The sequence below is a fragment of the Salmo salar genome, chromosome ssa29, assembly GCF_905237065.1.
Source record: "Salmo salar chromosome ssa29, Ssal_v3.1, whole genome shotgun sequence".
In the NCBI taxonomy this organism is placed as follows: Eukaryota; Metazoa; Chordata; class Actinopteri; order Salmoniformes; family Salmonidae; genus Salmo; species Salmo salar.
Window position 1 is genome coordinate 26306766 of NC_059470.1, and position 15058 is coordinate 26321823.

The 15058-nt window shown below is 43.1% G+C and overlaps 1 protein-coding gene across 3 annotated transcripts in view; it reads left to right on the plus strand.

Moving 5' to 3' along the window:
* LOC106590443 (phospholipid-transporting ATPase IB) overlaps positions 1–15058 on the plus strand; it is a 120415-nt gene that overhangs the window by 16479 nt on the left and 88878 nt on the right. The window contains exons 1-9 of one of the 3 annotated variants that reach the window (XM_014181492.2): positions 1390–1694; positions 2355–2499; positions 7373–7472; positions 7695–7793; positions 8091–8136; positions 8279–8319; positions 9265–9338; positions 9528–9597; positions 10142–10269. In XM_014181492.2, coding sequence (XP_014036967.1) covers positions 2399–2499; positions 7373–7472; positions 7695–7793; positions 8091–8136; positions 8279–8319; positions 9265–9338; positions 9528–9597; positions 10142–10269 — 659 coding nt within the window. In that variant the 5' untranslated portion in view covers positions 1390–1694; positions 2355–2398. Of the gene's footprint in view, positions 1–1389; positions 1695–2354; positions 2500–7372; positions 7473–7694; positions 7794–8090; positions 8137–8278; positions 8320–9264; positions 9339–9527; positions 9598–10141; positions 10270–15058 lie in introns of those variants that run through there. The other 2 variants (XM_014181490.2, XM_045710739.1) reach the window with 2 other exon arrangements.

Here is a 15058-nt window from a genome sequence, read left to right on the forward strand (position 1 = left end):
ACCTGTATGTGGTTCATATGTCCCTTCCACACTGTGACACTTGTATGTGGTTCATATGTCCCTTCCACACTGTGACACGTGTATGTGGTTCATATGTCCCTTCCACACTGTGACACTTGTATGTGATTCATATGTCCCTTCCACACTGTGACACCTGTATGTGGTTCATATGTCCCTTCCACACTGTGACACCTGTATGTGGTTCATATGTCCCTTCCACTGTGACACCTGTATGTGGTTCATATGTCCCTTCCACACTGTGACACTTGTATGTGGTTCATATGTCCCTTCCACACTGTGACACCTGTATGTGGTTCATATGTCCCTTCCACACTGTGACACCTGTATGTGGTTCATATGTCCCTTCCACACTGTGACACTTGTATGTGGTTCATATGTCCCTTCCACACTGTGACACCTGTATGTGGTTCATATGTCCCTTCCACACTGTGACACTTGTATGTGGTTCATATGTCCCTTCCACACTGTGACACTTGTATGTGGTTCATATGTCCCTTCCACACTGTGACACCTGTATGTGGTTCATATGTCCCTTCCACACTGTGACACCTGTATGTGGTTCATATGTCCCTTCCACACTGTGACACCTGTATGTGGTTCATATGTCCCTTCCACACTGTGACACTTGTATGTGGTTCATATGTCCCTTCCACACTGTGACACGTGTATGTGGTTCATATGTCCCTTCCACACTGTGACACTTGTATGTGGTTCATATGTCCCTTCCTGCACGCTGGATGCTTACCTGATCTGCCTGACAAGACCTTACTGTGATCTCCACTCCTCCTAGACATGTGTCCCTGTCCCCAGTCCAGTGGAAAACAGGATGTGTATGAATACTGATGCTATCAGGAGCTATAATGACCAGCTGCTCTGCTTTCAACTGGGCCATTTCAGCCTAGTCATTTGACAGAGGCTGTACACAGAAATAACTTAGTACACCGAGGGAAAGCTCTGCTGCCTCCAATTATTTTTCTTAATTATTGATGGAATAGTGATGGATGTTTTCAATTCCAGCCCCACAAGGCTATCCAGACAGGGCCCAATCTTGTAAGGATTGATTGAAAGTTGTATTGCTGGTGAAGTTTGGAGTAGAACCTGAAATTGGTTAGAAATTGAGCTGCAGTAGGGCTAATATTACAGTTTGTGGCTAATATTTCATATAGCCTGCCCTGAATAGTGAATGTAGTGACTGAACCTTATAAGGCCCCAGACAACAGTGTGGGAAACTGAGGAACGTGATCTCTTGATGGCTGACGCGTCACCTTACAAGTGTAATATAAACTGGTAAAATGAGCCTGCAAAAAAAATATCTCAGACAGCAAACACTATACCAGCCTCGCTCAGGGGGCTACTGTCCCTTTAAATCCGGAGCCCTCAGCCCGCCCTCAGATGGGAACACCTAGTCAAGCCTTCGCGGGAGACTGGGGCGGTTGTCTGGTGTCGGAACATCATCTAATCCACGTTGCAGGGAGACAATTTTTAAGGGCCACGCCGAGAAAAATGCTTTTCTAGACCGCCAGAGACGGCCCGATGAAACGGAGGCGGCCTGTGGGCTTGGGTTATTCTCACAACCAGGACTCGGGAGCTTACCCAACAGCGAGGCCGAGGGAAAGGAGACGAGTGACGGGCGTGCTCCAGCTGTCCTCGCCGAGGCTCGTTGTGCCAGCTGGGTAAACTATTCCGTAACGTCCAGAACTGCTTACCTGTCACTCCCCCCTGCGTTATTTAGCGCAGCCCGATGATAGAAAATGTTCCTCCGACGCTCAGTGGGTGTGCGAGTCGTGCGGATCGCTGCTTCGCCTTGATTTTAAACGAGACAACCACAAAAGAGGGGGGACCCAGTATGGAAGCAGTGCCGCGCGATTCATGCAGCGTCGGTTGAGGTTCTCTTGGGTGATAATGCAGGTGCTCTGTGCGCACATAGGACGATGTAACAAGTCCCCATGGTGTTAGATGAACAAATACACAAGGTTTCCGCAACGATAAAAGGAGTCAAACCAACGGTGTTTGTTTGAACATTGTACATCCCTCAGCACATTCTATACAGAGGGTCCCGTGGGCGTTGAGCGGCTTGTGTGTGTATTGGTGATGGTGCAATAGCATCGAGCGAGGCGAGAGCGCACTGAAAGAAGAGGGGCTGTTTGGGAGGGGAGAAAGTCATTGACATCGACCGCCACTCCGCCAGTTTACATCAGCATACAGTTAGCCCTACCTACCTGTTGTTTCTGCCCTACACTTTTTACCTGTAAACAACGTCTCCTATGTCTCTGTCTCTCACACACACATACTTACCCTAGCCTCACCTTTCTCCCATCAATCGAACCGTGCAGGACCCTCTTGCTCATCCGCCGGCTACCGCAAGGCAGATGATGAGATGTCCGGGACTACTTTTCAGGCGGATCCCACAGATGCCACAGCGCGGACGATTCTGCTCAACCAACCTCAGAACACCAAGTTCTGTGATAACCATGTCAGGTAAGATTTCACCTGGCTACAGTATCATTATCATCCACTTACTGATGCTGTGATACTATGATTGCCTACAATACAGTTTGTTGATAGTTTTAGGAATTTGTTTTCTTAATTTAATTTTGTTTTAGTTAAATAGTTTTTGTGATTGCCCAATGGTCTTATTATTGATCGGCTATAGGAGATAATGGGCCATTTATGGAACAGTAAATTATGGTTGTACGTTATAATCAATTCTGTATTAAATGACCTCCAATGATTGGAGAAAGGCATCATAGAGTTGTTGTTTTAGGACTCCCCTGTTAGTGCCAGTCTGAGGAAAGTGCTTCACATGAACATTTAGGCTACTGTCATGTGACCGATATTAGCATTTTTTTTTTGCGCATCATATCAAAACATCTATAAGGTTTTTTTGTTGAGCATCACAATCAATTTAAGATATTTTCAGTTGATTTGGACATGATCGGTCCCATGACTTGAATGGGATTTGTGCCACAAATGCTAAATTGTTAGCATGTGGAAACAATGCCTGGGAAACTAAACCAAAGCATGGATTTCTGTCATACCTTGTCCATAGACTACTTACAGGGTAAGGAAACCAATGTGTAATTTGGGTGAACTATTCCTTTAATCAATAATGACTAATGTGTTTTTAAAGCAGGCACTGAAAGCAAAGTAACTACAGAGAGTTAATAGAAGTGCCTCAGGTGGAAATGGGAGACATTTAGTAGCCTAGCATGAAATAGAATAGAACAAGTTCCATTCAAAGTTTGAAAGAAATGAGTTTTGCTCAGGAAAAATATCCCCAAATCTAACTAGATCTACTGTATGATCTAGGTTTGGTCAATGGTCATTTTACTCTGTGCTGTCCTGATCAGATGAAGCAAACAACCTTCTCGCACTACATTTTAAAATGGATACTCATTCCTTCAATTCAGGAAGTACACTGAAATTACAATTATCTTCAATGCTTTTCAATGAGGAAGAATTGGAATTTGGCTTACTTTCTGAATTGCCTGGGATTGAAATAGTTCCCAACCCTGGTAAGCAGGGGATATGGCCTTAACAAATCCAGTCTCTAAAGGGACAACATTCACAACCAGTTGCTTAATGATTTGGTGTGTGGCTATCTGTCTGGGCAGGGTTCTGGGTAGGGCCCAAACGGAATCTTCATTTGTGTGGAATCTCTTTTACAAACACCCTCCCAGCTGTCGGCTGCATATTCCATGGTGACGACAACACTGGAGCTATACGTGTTGAGTCGTTTAGCTTTGCAGACCAATGTATTGTTATTACCCCTCAATGTATTTATGTTGGTTTGAGGAGATAGGGTTGAGTTCAGTGGTGTGCAGCAATGTCGGAATGTTCAAATAGAAATACCATTTCTAGAATAGTTATGTAGAATAGGAAATCATGTTGGCTCTATATGCCCTACAACTCTATCTGGAACATTTAGGAGACTACGCCCTCCTGAACAATACCCTGCCACCTATTGAATCCATCAGGTCCTAGTTACGTGGGGCAATCGGCAAACACACCTCACCGATCTGTCTTTACCTTCAGGAGATTCAATTCTGCTCTGAAAGGGGTCTATTTCAGGTCCGTTAATGAGATTAAGGTGGGCCTTCGTCAAATTGTCTAATTTGATCACCAGGCCTTTTACTGGCCTGTGATTGGCCAGTCTGGCTCTGGAGCCATGCCCTGTGTATGTCTGTGTTTTGGGGCTTTACTGGTCCTATTGATTACTCTGAGATTAAATTCCTATAGCTCTTATCCCCTCACCTCTTCTGTTTTCCTCTTCCACCTCTTCTCTGCCTTCACTACATTTTATTCACTGCCTTGTGTCCTTGTGTCTCTGTGTCTCTGTGTCTCTGTGTCCCTGTGTCCCTGTGTCCCTGTGTCCCTGTGTCCCTGTGTCCTTGTGTCCCTGTCTCCCTGTGTCTCTGTGTCAAATCAAATCAAATTGTATTTGTCACATGCGCTGAATACAACAGGTGAAGACCTTACAGTGAAATGCTTACTTACAAGCCCTTAACCAACAATGTTTAAGAAGTTTTTAAGAAAAAAAATAGATAAGTAGAAAATAAAATGAACAAATAATTAATCAGCAGCAGTAAAATAACAATAGCGAGTCAATGTGCAGGGGCACCGGTTAGTCCAGGTAATTGAGGTATTATGTACATGTGTCCCTGTGTATCTGTGTCCATCTGTGTCCCTGTGTATCTGTGTCCCTGTGTATCTGTGTCCCTGTGTATCTGTGTCCCTGTGTCCTTTTGTCCCTGTGCATGAGTGAAAGTCTCCTCCACCTGTTAATCAGTCGCCACCGCAACACAACCACCATTAACACATACGTGGCGTAGATGTTGTTTAGACACAGCTCTAGGATCAGATTAAACTCGACAGTTTCCTAACCTTAACCATTGGGGAAGAAATGTAAAAACAGACCATACATCAGTCTCTAGGCGCAATCGTAACTCATTAACAAACACAGTAACCACAGTGACACTCAGACAACCACCATAAATCTGTTACATCTCAATATACTGTATTTACCACAACCATAAACTGCCCTGATAGCATCACAGCAATTACATGGCCACATTATCAACAAACAGTTTTTCCGGTCTGTACAGCGAACACTAGCAACCAACTCATTTATTACAGAACTTGTGTGTGAGTGTATATCATTTGTCTGTTAGGTTAGATATAAGCAGCTTTAACGTGTGAATCAGATGTGTTTATCCTAACACACTGAGGTACCAGAAGAAGGGGTGTGTATCTGGGTCAGCAGCTGCTGTTTGATGTCCTGCTCTTTGTGTGTGACTGTGGGCTCATCTCCAGATTTACATGTGATGGAGGATTTAGATACTCTCTTAGACACACACACAAATGCGCACACACAAACGTACACACAAACACACCCTTGACTTAGCTATATTGGCCAGGATAACGGCGGACCCTGAAGGGAAGGCTGGTAGTTATTTTTGTCTCTCAAAAAGCTCTTACAGCTGCTGGCTATTGTCAATGCTAATAATTGCTGTTGTCTGAGCAATACAGGTGATTGACAAGGTGAGCCTCCCAAGGCCTCATACACCCCTATTTAGGAGGTTTGGTCTGTGTATATATAGCTTTGAACAGTGAGGTTCGATCTATTTGCAGGAGTGTGAAGGTGTGCAGCCCATAATAGATCCATGGTAACACTTTACTTGACACCCAGCGCCATAACATGTTATGCCACGGTCATAACCATGTCATAATGTGTCATAACAGCTGACATAACTTGTCATAACCTGTCAGAAATGGTCAAAACACTGTTATGACCCATATATTTACACCTGTGACATATTGTATTATGTTATGGATGGTTATGACACCTGCATTTATTCAAATGTGTTTTTTCCTGCCAAGAAGTTTCCTTTCACTTGAAAGTTTGTTTCTTAAGTCCTTGGTTGTTGTTGTAATGAATTCTTTACGGTCATGTTTTTTTCCATCATATTTTAAATAACTTGTAGAAAATACTCTTTATGGCACTGTCATAAAGCATTATGACCATCCTGTGTCACTTAACTTGGACTAAGAAAATACACTTCATCCTTTGTCTGTTAGATTAGATAAAAGCAGCTTTAACGTGTGGGTCAGATGTGCTTATCTCAACACACTGTGGTACCAGAAGAAGGGGTGTGTGTGTGTATCCGGTTCAGCTGTTGCGTCTGCTATTTGATATCCTGGTCTTTGTGTGTGACTGTGGGCTCGTTGCAGGGAGACCATTTTTTTAAGGGCCACGCCGAGAAAAAGCCTTTTCCAGACCGCCAGAGACGGCCCGATGAGACGGAGGAGGTCTGTGGGCTTGGGGTATTCTCACATTTCAGAACATGTTAAAATAACATGAACATACTGTTGACACATAGGCTATGGTGTAATAGAAGCTTTTGTCTTGTGTGGTAGGTTTTGTGGCTTTTGACACTCTTATGTAGGTGTCATAACCAGCCATAAAAATATGTCCAACAGGTCTAAATGTGTGTCATGACAGTGTTATAGCCATATTATGACAGGTTGTCAGCTGTTATGACATGGTTATAATGCTGGGTATAGTAATGTGCTACCTGATCCGGTAATGTTTTCTGCCTGTAACCGGAATTTCTAGTTGAACAAAAAGGAGAGCAGTCGTTGAAAACACAGATCAAAATCATTTCAGTTCAATTGCAAGTTGCAACATGCAGCTCCTGGAGACAGGCCTTTGTATATTCTAACCAGACACATCAGCCTGAGAGGATTGTACCAAGTCAAAACAGAAGACCCTGACAGAATCACACAGTATTCATATTGTCATCACCACTATAAGATTCACAGTGTCCTCGGTCCTTACACCTTCAGTAGCTCTCACGCCATTCACTGTTAAACCATATGAGAACAACCCAGAACATCCAGAACAGGTCTAGTGGCCATCACAAATAGAACACTGGAAATCATGTGCATTACAGAAAAGGGAAAACATAAATATGCTCATCATTGTGTTAATTACTATTAACTGAATATTAACTTTATTCATCTGAAATATTCCCGTTTCACCGCCATAGGACATTTTGAGTCTAATTGTGTTGTCTCTGTAATGGGGTTTCATGTGCATCGATCATTTTAGTGGAGATTTCTGAAGAATGTTTTGAAGAAGGGATTTAAACTCGAGTGACTAGCTCTGTGTTACCCTGGAGAACACCGAGAAAGTTTCTGAAAAATAAAATCAAACTCCCTATTTTTGTCTACAGTATACACACAGCCCACGGGGGATTACTTTTTTGGTGTGCGTATTTGTGTTTCATTACCGTGGTGACTAACCCTGTGTCGTACATGTATCCCTCCTCCTCCTCTTTCTCCTCCTCAGTACCACTAAGTACGGGGTGCTCACCTTCTTGCCTCGTTTCTTGTACGAGCAGATCCGCCGGGCCGCCAACGCCTTCTTCCTCTTCATCGCCCTGATGCAGGTAGGCCACGCCCAGTACAGGTGGTTTACTCTGGAGGGAGCAATGTAGAGCTTTCACATAGAAGTGTGTTGTCAAGACAAGATATGATTCTCTGTGGAGTAGAACTATGAAACAAATCAGCTCTATCCATTACATTTCTATCTGTAACCTGCACTGACGACCTGACCGTGTCTAAACAAACCGTCAGCGTTTCCTCAACATTGTCTCTGCGTTCTTCCTCAGCAAATCCCTGATGTTTCTCCTACGGGTCGCTACACCACCCTGGTACCGCTCATCTTCATCCTCACTGTGGCCGGGATCAAAGAGATCATAGAGGATTATGTAAGTAGGACGGTCACAGGTCAGCAGTCACAGGTCAGCAGTCACAGGTCAGCAGTCACAGGTCAGCAGTCACAGGTCAGCAGTCACAGGTCAGCAGTCACAGGTCAGCAGTCACAGGTCAGCAGTCACAGGTCAGCTCCTCCGCTGTGGAACAACACCCTGCAGAGTTTATAAATCTCCCCCTCTGTTCCAAAACAATTGCTTAGCCAGCACAGTGCCGTTCTTGTGCATCTAATGTGACAGAAAAAGGGAGGGAGACTGGTAAGGCGCTAACACCCCCTCTCCGTCTCTTTACAGCAAAGACACAAGGCAGACAACACAGTCAACAAGAAAAAGACCACAGGTATTGGACATGTGTGAACCCGTGCTAGTCCGTTTCATGAGTGAATTCCATGTAGCTTAAGGGAATAGACACTTGTATTTTAGGAAAGAGCAGCAGTATATGACGTGTTTAGTCTAACAGCTCTGTTGTCATTGTGTCTCAGTTCTGGGGAATGGAGCCTGGCAGACCATCATATGGAAACAGGTACTATTACCCTCATCCTGTCAACAGCCTGTCTGACTAGTGGTTACATATGGAGCCCACACTTTCCACAACACACCACCTGAACATGGGAAAAGTCCTAACTCTAGTTGCAGCCTGTAACTAGGGCCCAGAGTTTTTCCTCATCAGGTGATATGGTGAAGGAAAACTCTGGGCCCTAGTAATAAAGACTGCATGGCTCATTCTGTACCTCTCCAGAATGTTCTCTGGCATCTTTCTCCACGTTGTTGAGTATCCTTTGTATCTAATGCTGAGCAGCTTGCTCTGACTGAGGGACACGTCAGACTTTAACATCCACAGTAAAGCTACTCGCTGCTCACTGTCACTTTCTCTCTCCCTCTCTCCACCATCCCTCTCTCTCCCTCCCTCTCTCCACCCTCCCTCTCTTCCTCCACCACCATCCCTCTCTCTCCCTCCACCACCATCCCTCTCTCTCCCTCCACCACCATCCCTCTCTCTCCCTCCACCACCATCCCTCTCTCTCCCTCCACCACCATCCCTCTCTCTCCCCCTCCACCACCTCTCTCCCCCTCCACCACCTCTCTCCCCCTCCACCACCATCTCCCCTCTCTTTCCTTCCACCATCTCTCTCCCTCCATCCCCTCTCCCTCCACCATCTCTCTCCCTCCACCACCATCCCCTCTCTCTCCCTCCACCATCTCTCTCCCTCCACCACCATCCCCCTCTCTCTCCCTCCACCATCTCTCTCCCTCCACCACCATCCCCCTCTCTTTCCCTCCACCATCTCTCTCCCTCCACCACCATCCCCTCTCTCTCCCTCCACCATCTCTCTCCCTCCACCACCATCCCCCTCTCTTTCCCTCCACCATCTCTCTCCCTCCACCACCATCTCTCTCTTTCTTCCCCCATCCATTTCCAATGTCATTCTGACTTCATGCTGTTGCATTGCTGCGTCCTGGCCACAAGGTGGCAGTAGGAGACATAGTGAAGGTGACCAATGGGCAGCATCTTCCAGCTGACATGGTCATAGTGTCCTCCAGGTTGGTTTGCGGTCTTGTGTTTGTGTGGTCAGTGTTAGTTAAAGTAGTGTTTGATCAGTGTTGTCAGGCTAGTAATAGGGGAGGCATTGAGGGTTGTCAACATTATGTTTGATCAATGATTCAATATTGTTATTTGACTATTGCATAGATGAATGTTGTGGTAAAGTTGGACTCCATCTCTCTCCGCAGTGAGCCTCAGGCCATGTGTTATACTGAGACCTCCAACCTGGACGGAGAAACCAACCTGAAGATCAGACAGGTGGGACGCATGCAGAATCACCCCAACGCTGTGCTGTGTGTGTGTGTGTACCTGCTCTAACAAGGTGTGTGTGTGTGTACCTGCTCTAACAAGGTGTGTGTGTGTGTGTGTGTGTGTGTGTGTGTGTGTGTGTGTGTGTGTGTGTACCTGCTCTAACAAGGTGTGTGTGTGTGTACCTGCTCTAACAAGGTGTGTGTGTGTGTACCTGCTCTAACAAGGTGTGTGTGTGTGTGTGTGTACCTGCTCTAACAAGGTGTGTGTGTGTGTGTGTACCTGCTCTAACAAGGTGTGTGTGTGTGTGTGTACCTGCTCTAACAAGGTGTGTGTGTGTGTGTGTGTACCTGCTCTAACAAGGTGTGTGTGTGTGTGTGTGTGTGTGTATTTCAGGGTCTCCCTCTCACAGCTGGTCTCCAGTCTCTGGAGGAGCTGGTGATGTGTGTGTGTGTGTGTGTGTACCTGCTCTAACAAGGTGTGTGTGTGTGTGTGTGTGTACCTGCTCTAACAAGGTGGTGTGTGTGTGTGTGTGTGTGTGTGTGTATTTCAGGGTCTCCCTCTCACAGCTGGTCTCCAGTCTCTGGAGGAGCTGGTGGGTCTCTCTGGCCGTCTGGAGTGTGAAGAGCCCAACAGACACCTGTATGACTTCACTGGGACTCTACGCCTGGACAACCAAAAGTACTGAACACTCTCTCTCTCATTTATTTTTGAATTTTTGGGGTTTACTGCCAGGGCCCAGGTCTGGCAGTACTGCTCTAGCAGGTCCAGGCTCTGCTGTCGGCCATGTGCTGTGGGTGACAGCAGGCATAGGTCATCTACAAAGAGTAGGCATTTAACTTCTGAATTGTGGAGACTAACACCAGCGGCTGAGGATTTTTCTAGAATAGTGGCCAATTCGTTGATGTAAATATTGAAGAGTGCAGGGCTCAGATTGCAACCCTGGCGAAGGCCCCCGCCCCTGGTTAAAGAATTCTGTTATTTTCTTGACAATTTTAATGCTGCACGTTTTGCCAGTATACACTGATTTTATTATGTCATATGTTTTACCCCCTACACCACTTTCAATAACTTTGTAGAACAGTCCTGTATGCCAAATAAAATCAAATGCTTTTTGGAAGTCGATAAAGCAAGCGTATATTTTTGTATTATTTTGGTGGACATGTTTATCTATCAGGGTGTGTAGGGTGTAATTATGATCAGTTGTGCGATGTTTTGGTATAAATCCAATTTAGCTTTTACTCAAGACATTGTGCTTATTAAGGAAGTTCAGAACTCTTACATTTATAATACTACAGAAAACCTTCCCATGGTTACTGTTCACACAAATGCCTCTAATTGTTTCATGCTGACCAGACTACTCGCGCGCGTGCGTTTGCCATCGCGTGCATGTGGATTTTATCCACCCACACCAGATGCGATCAGGACACGCAGGTTGAAATATCAAAACGAACTCTGAACCAACTATATTCATTTAGGGACAGGTCAAAAAGCATTAAACATTTATGGCAAATAAGCTAGCTAGCTTGCTGTTGCTAGCTCATTTGTCCTGGTATATAAACGTTGGGTTGGTATTTTACCTGAAAAGCACAAGGTCCTCTACTCTGACAATTAATCCACAGATAAAAGGGTAAAAGTTAGTTTCTAGTAATATCTCCTTCTTCAGGCTTCTTCTTCTTCTTTGGACTTTATATGGCGGTTGGCAACTAACTTTAGGTGCATTACCACAACCAACTAGACACGTGGGTATATGCTCCTAAAAACCAATGAGGAGATGGGAGAGGCGGGACTTGCAGCGCATCAAGCGTCACAAATAGAACCAAGTTCTATTTTAGCTCCTGGCTACGTGGACGCTCGCACACGACGCAAGCAGTGTGGCCAGCATGTTAGGGTCAAATGTGTCTCCATTCTTAAAGATTGGGGTTATGAGTCCTTGATTCCAGATGTCAGGGAAATAACCTACACTCAGGATCAAATGAAACAATTTTAATATAGCCAGTTGAAATGTTGCACTAGTGAATTTGAGCATCTCATTTAGGATTCCATAAGGTCCGCATGCTTTTTTATTTTTTATTTGAGGGCCTGAAGTTTCTTATAGAGCTTATGGTCAGTAATTGGAGAGTCCAATGGATTTTGATTGTCCTTTATAGATTTTTCTAGTCCATTAAACTTCTGGTTCTGAGTTTTTAAAGTCTCACAGTAATGAAGGTGTAATTCATCATTATTTGGGTCTCTGTGCTTTTGTTTTTTCCCTTGTAAAATTATAATCTGCATCAAACCAGTTGTCATCTCTGGTCTGTAAAATTATAATCTGCATCAAACCAGTTGTCATCTCTGGTCTGTAAAATTATAATCTGCATCAAACCAGTTGTCATCGCTGGTCTTTTTTGGTTAGATTTTAAAATCTATTTCAGTTGTGCTTCTTTTGCCGTTTGCCTGAATATATTGTTGATGTTTTCTTACTGCTAGATTGATGCCTTCTTTACTGTGAGTGGATGTGGTATCCAGAAAGTTATCTAAGAGTGTTTGGATATTTTGGTTCCAGGTTGCTTTCTGGTAATCTTCTGTGCTGTTTTGGGCCCGTCTGTATGAGTTTCTGATGTTGTACAGCTTACTGGGCTGTGAATGTGTGGTTGTTTCCATGTCTGTTCTTTTGAGGAACAACGTAATTTGGCTGTGATCAGACAGAGGTGTTAGTGGCTTGACAGTGAATGAGCTGAGAGAGAAAGGGTCAATGTCTGTAATCATATAGTCTACTGTGCTGTGGTCAAGAGGTGAGCAATAGGTGAATCTCCCCAAAGAGTCCCCCCGTAACCTACCATTGACAAAGTACAGACCCAGGCTTCCACAGAGCTGCAACAGAACCCTTCCGTTTTTGTTGACGGTGCTGTCACTGTTGTTTCTATGGGGGAGATTAAGACAGTTAGAAACAGTATGGCCTGTAATAAAGCTGTCCCCTCGTGTGCTCGTTAGATCAGGTAGTGTTCCTGTGTGTGCATTTGTGTCCCCACAGATGAGCACATTTCCCTGGGCCTGGAAATGGCTCGTCTCTTCCTCAAGGGTGGGGAAGATCTCTGAGTAATATAGGGATTCTGAGGGGGGGATATATATTGTGCAAAGGAACACATCTTTTTCTGTCAGTACAAGTTCTTTTTTCAGTTTTAACCAAATGTGATATTTAGGGGATCAATTAGATTTTGTAGTTGGGATTTGTAGAAAATGATCAATCCTCCAGAGTCTCTGCCTCTATTGACAGAGCTGTGTTACTGTGACGGCACAATTACCTCTCTGTAGCCTGTGGGACAGTGAGTGACAATGTCAGCCTTACACCATGTCTCCTGCAGAATGATGACATCAACATCTTTAAGATTTTATTTAAACTCCTGTACAAAACTCTTCAGCCCAAAGGTTGAGTTTAGGCCCTGAATGTTTTCATGTTGCAAAAAGAATGAATAGCACAGTCAGAAATACAGTAACTACTGAGTTGTTCAGGGTAATAAACAGAATAACAGTCAGAAATACAGTAACTACTGAGTTGTTCAGGGTAATAAACAGAATAACAGTCAGAAATACAGTAACTACTGAGTTGTTCAGGGTAATAAACAGAATAACAGTCAGAAATACAGTAACTACTGAGTTGTTCAGGGTAATAAACAGAATAACAGTCAGAAATACAGTAACTACTGAGTTGTTCAGGGTAATAAACAGAATAACAGTCAGAAATACAGTAACTACTGAGTTGTTCAGGGTAATAAACAGAATAACAGTCAGAAATACAGTAACTACTGAGTTGTTCAGGGTAATAAACAGAATAACAGTCAGAAATACAGTAACTACTGAGTTGTTCAGGGTAATAAACAGAATAACAGTCAGAAATACAGTAACTACTGAGTTGTTCAGGGTAATAAACAGAATAACAGTCAGAAATACAGTAACTACTGAGTTGTTCAGGGTAATAAACAGAATAACAGTCAGAAATACAGTAACTACTAACTACTGAGTTGTTCAGGGTAATAAACAGAATAACAGTCAGAAATACAGTAACTACTGAGTTGTTCAGGGTAATAAACAGAATAACAGTCAGAAATACAGTAACTACTAACTACTGAGTTGTTCAGGGTAATAAACAGAATAACAGTCAGAAATACAGTAACTACTAACTACTGAGTTGTTCAGGGTAATAAACAGAATAACAGTCAGAAATACAGTAACTACTAACTACTGAGTTGTTCAGGGTAATAAACAGAATAACAGTCAGAAATACAGTAACTACTAACTACTGAGTTGTTCAGGGTAATAAACAGAATAACAGTCAGAAATACAGTAACTACTGACTACTGAGTTGTTCAGAGTAATAAACAGAATAACAGTCAGAAATACAGTAACTACTGAGTTGTTCAGGGTAATAAACAGAATAACAGTCAGAAATACAGTAACTACTGAGTTGTTCAGGGTAATAAACAGAATAACAGTCAGAAATACAGTAACTACTGAGTTGTTCAGGGTAATAAACAGAATAACAGTCAGAAATACAGTAACTACTGAGTTGTTCAGGGTAATAAACAGAATAACAGTCAGAAATACAGTAACTACTGAGTTGTTCAGGGTAATAAACAGAATAACAGTCAGAAATACAGTAACTACTGAGTTGTTCAGGGTAATAAACAGAATAACAGTCAGAAATACAGTAACTACTGAGTTGTTCAGGGTAATAAACAGAATAACAGTCAGAAATACAGTAACTACTGAGTTGTTCAGGGTAATAAACAGAATAACAGTCAGAAATACAGTAACTACTGAGTTGTTCAGGGTAATAAACAGAATAACAGTCAGAAATACAGTAACTACTGAGTTGTTCAGGGTAATAAACAGAATAACAGTCAGAAATACAGTAACTACTAACTACTGAGTTGTTCAGGGTAATAAACAGAATAACAGTCAGAAATACAGTAACTACTGAGTTGTTCAGGGTAATAAACAGAATAACAGTCAGAAATACAGTAACTACTAACTACTGAGTTGTTCAGGGTAATAAACAGAATAACAGTCAGAAATACAGTAACTACTAACTACTGAGTTGTTCAGGGTAATAAACAGAATAACAGTCAGAAATACAGTAACTACTAACTACTGAGTTGTTCAGGGTAATAAACAGAATAACAGTCAGAAATACAGTAACTACTAACTACTGAGTTGTTCAGGGTAATAAACAGAATAACAGTCAGAAATACAGTAACTACTGACTACTGAGTTGTTCAGAGTAATAAACAGAATAACAGTCAGAAATACAGTAACTACTAACTACTGAGTTGTTCAGGGTAATAAACAGAATAACAGTCAGAAATACAGTAACTACTAACTACTGAGTTGTTCAGGGTAATAAACAGAATAACAGTCAGAAATACAGTAACTACTGAGTTGTTCAGGGTAATAAACAGAATAACAGTCAGAAATACAGTAACTACTAACT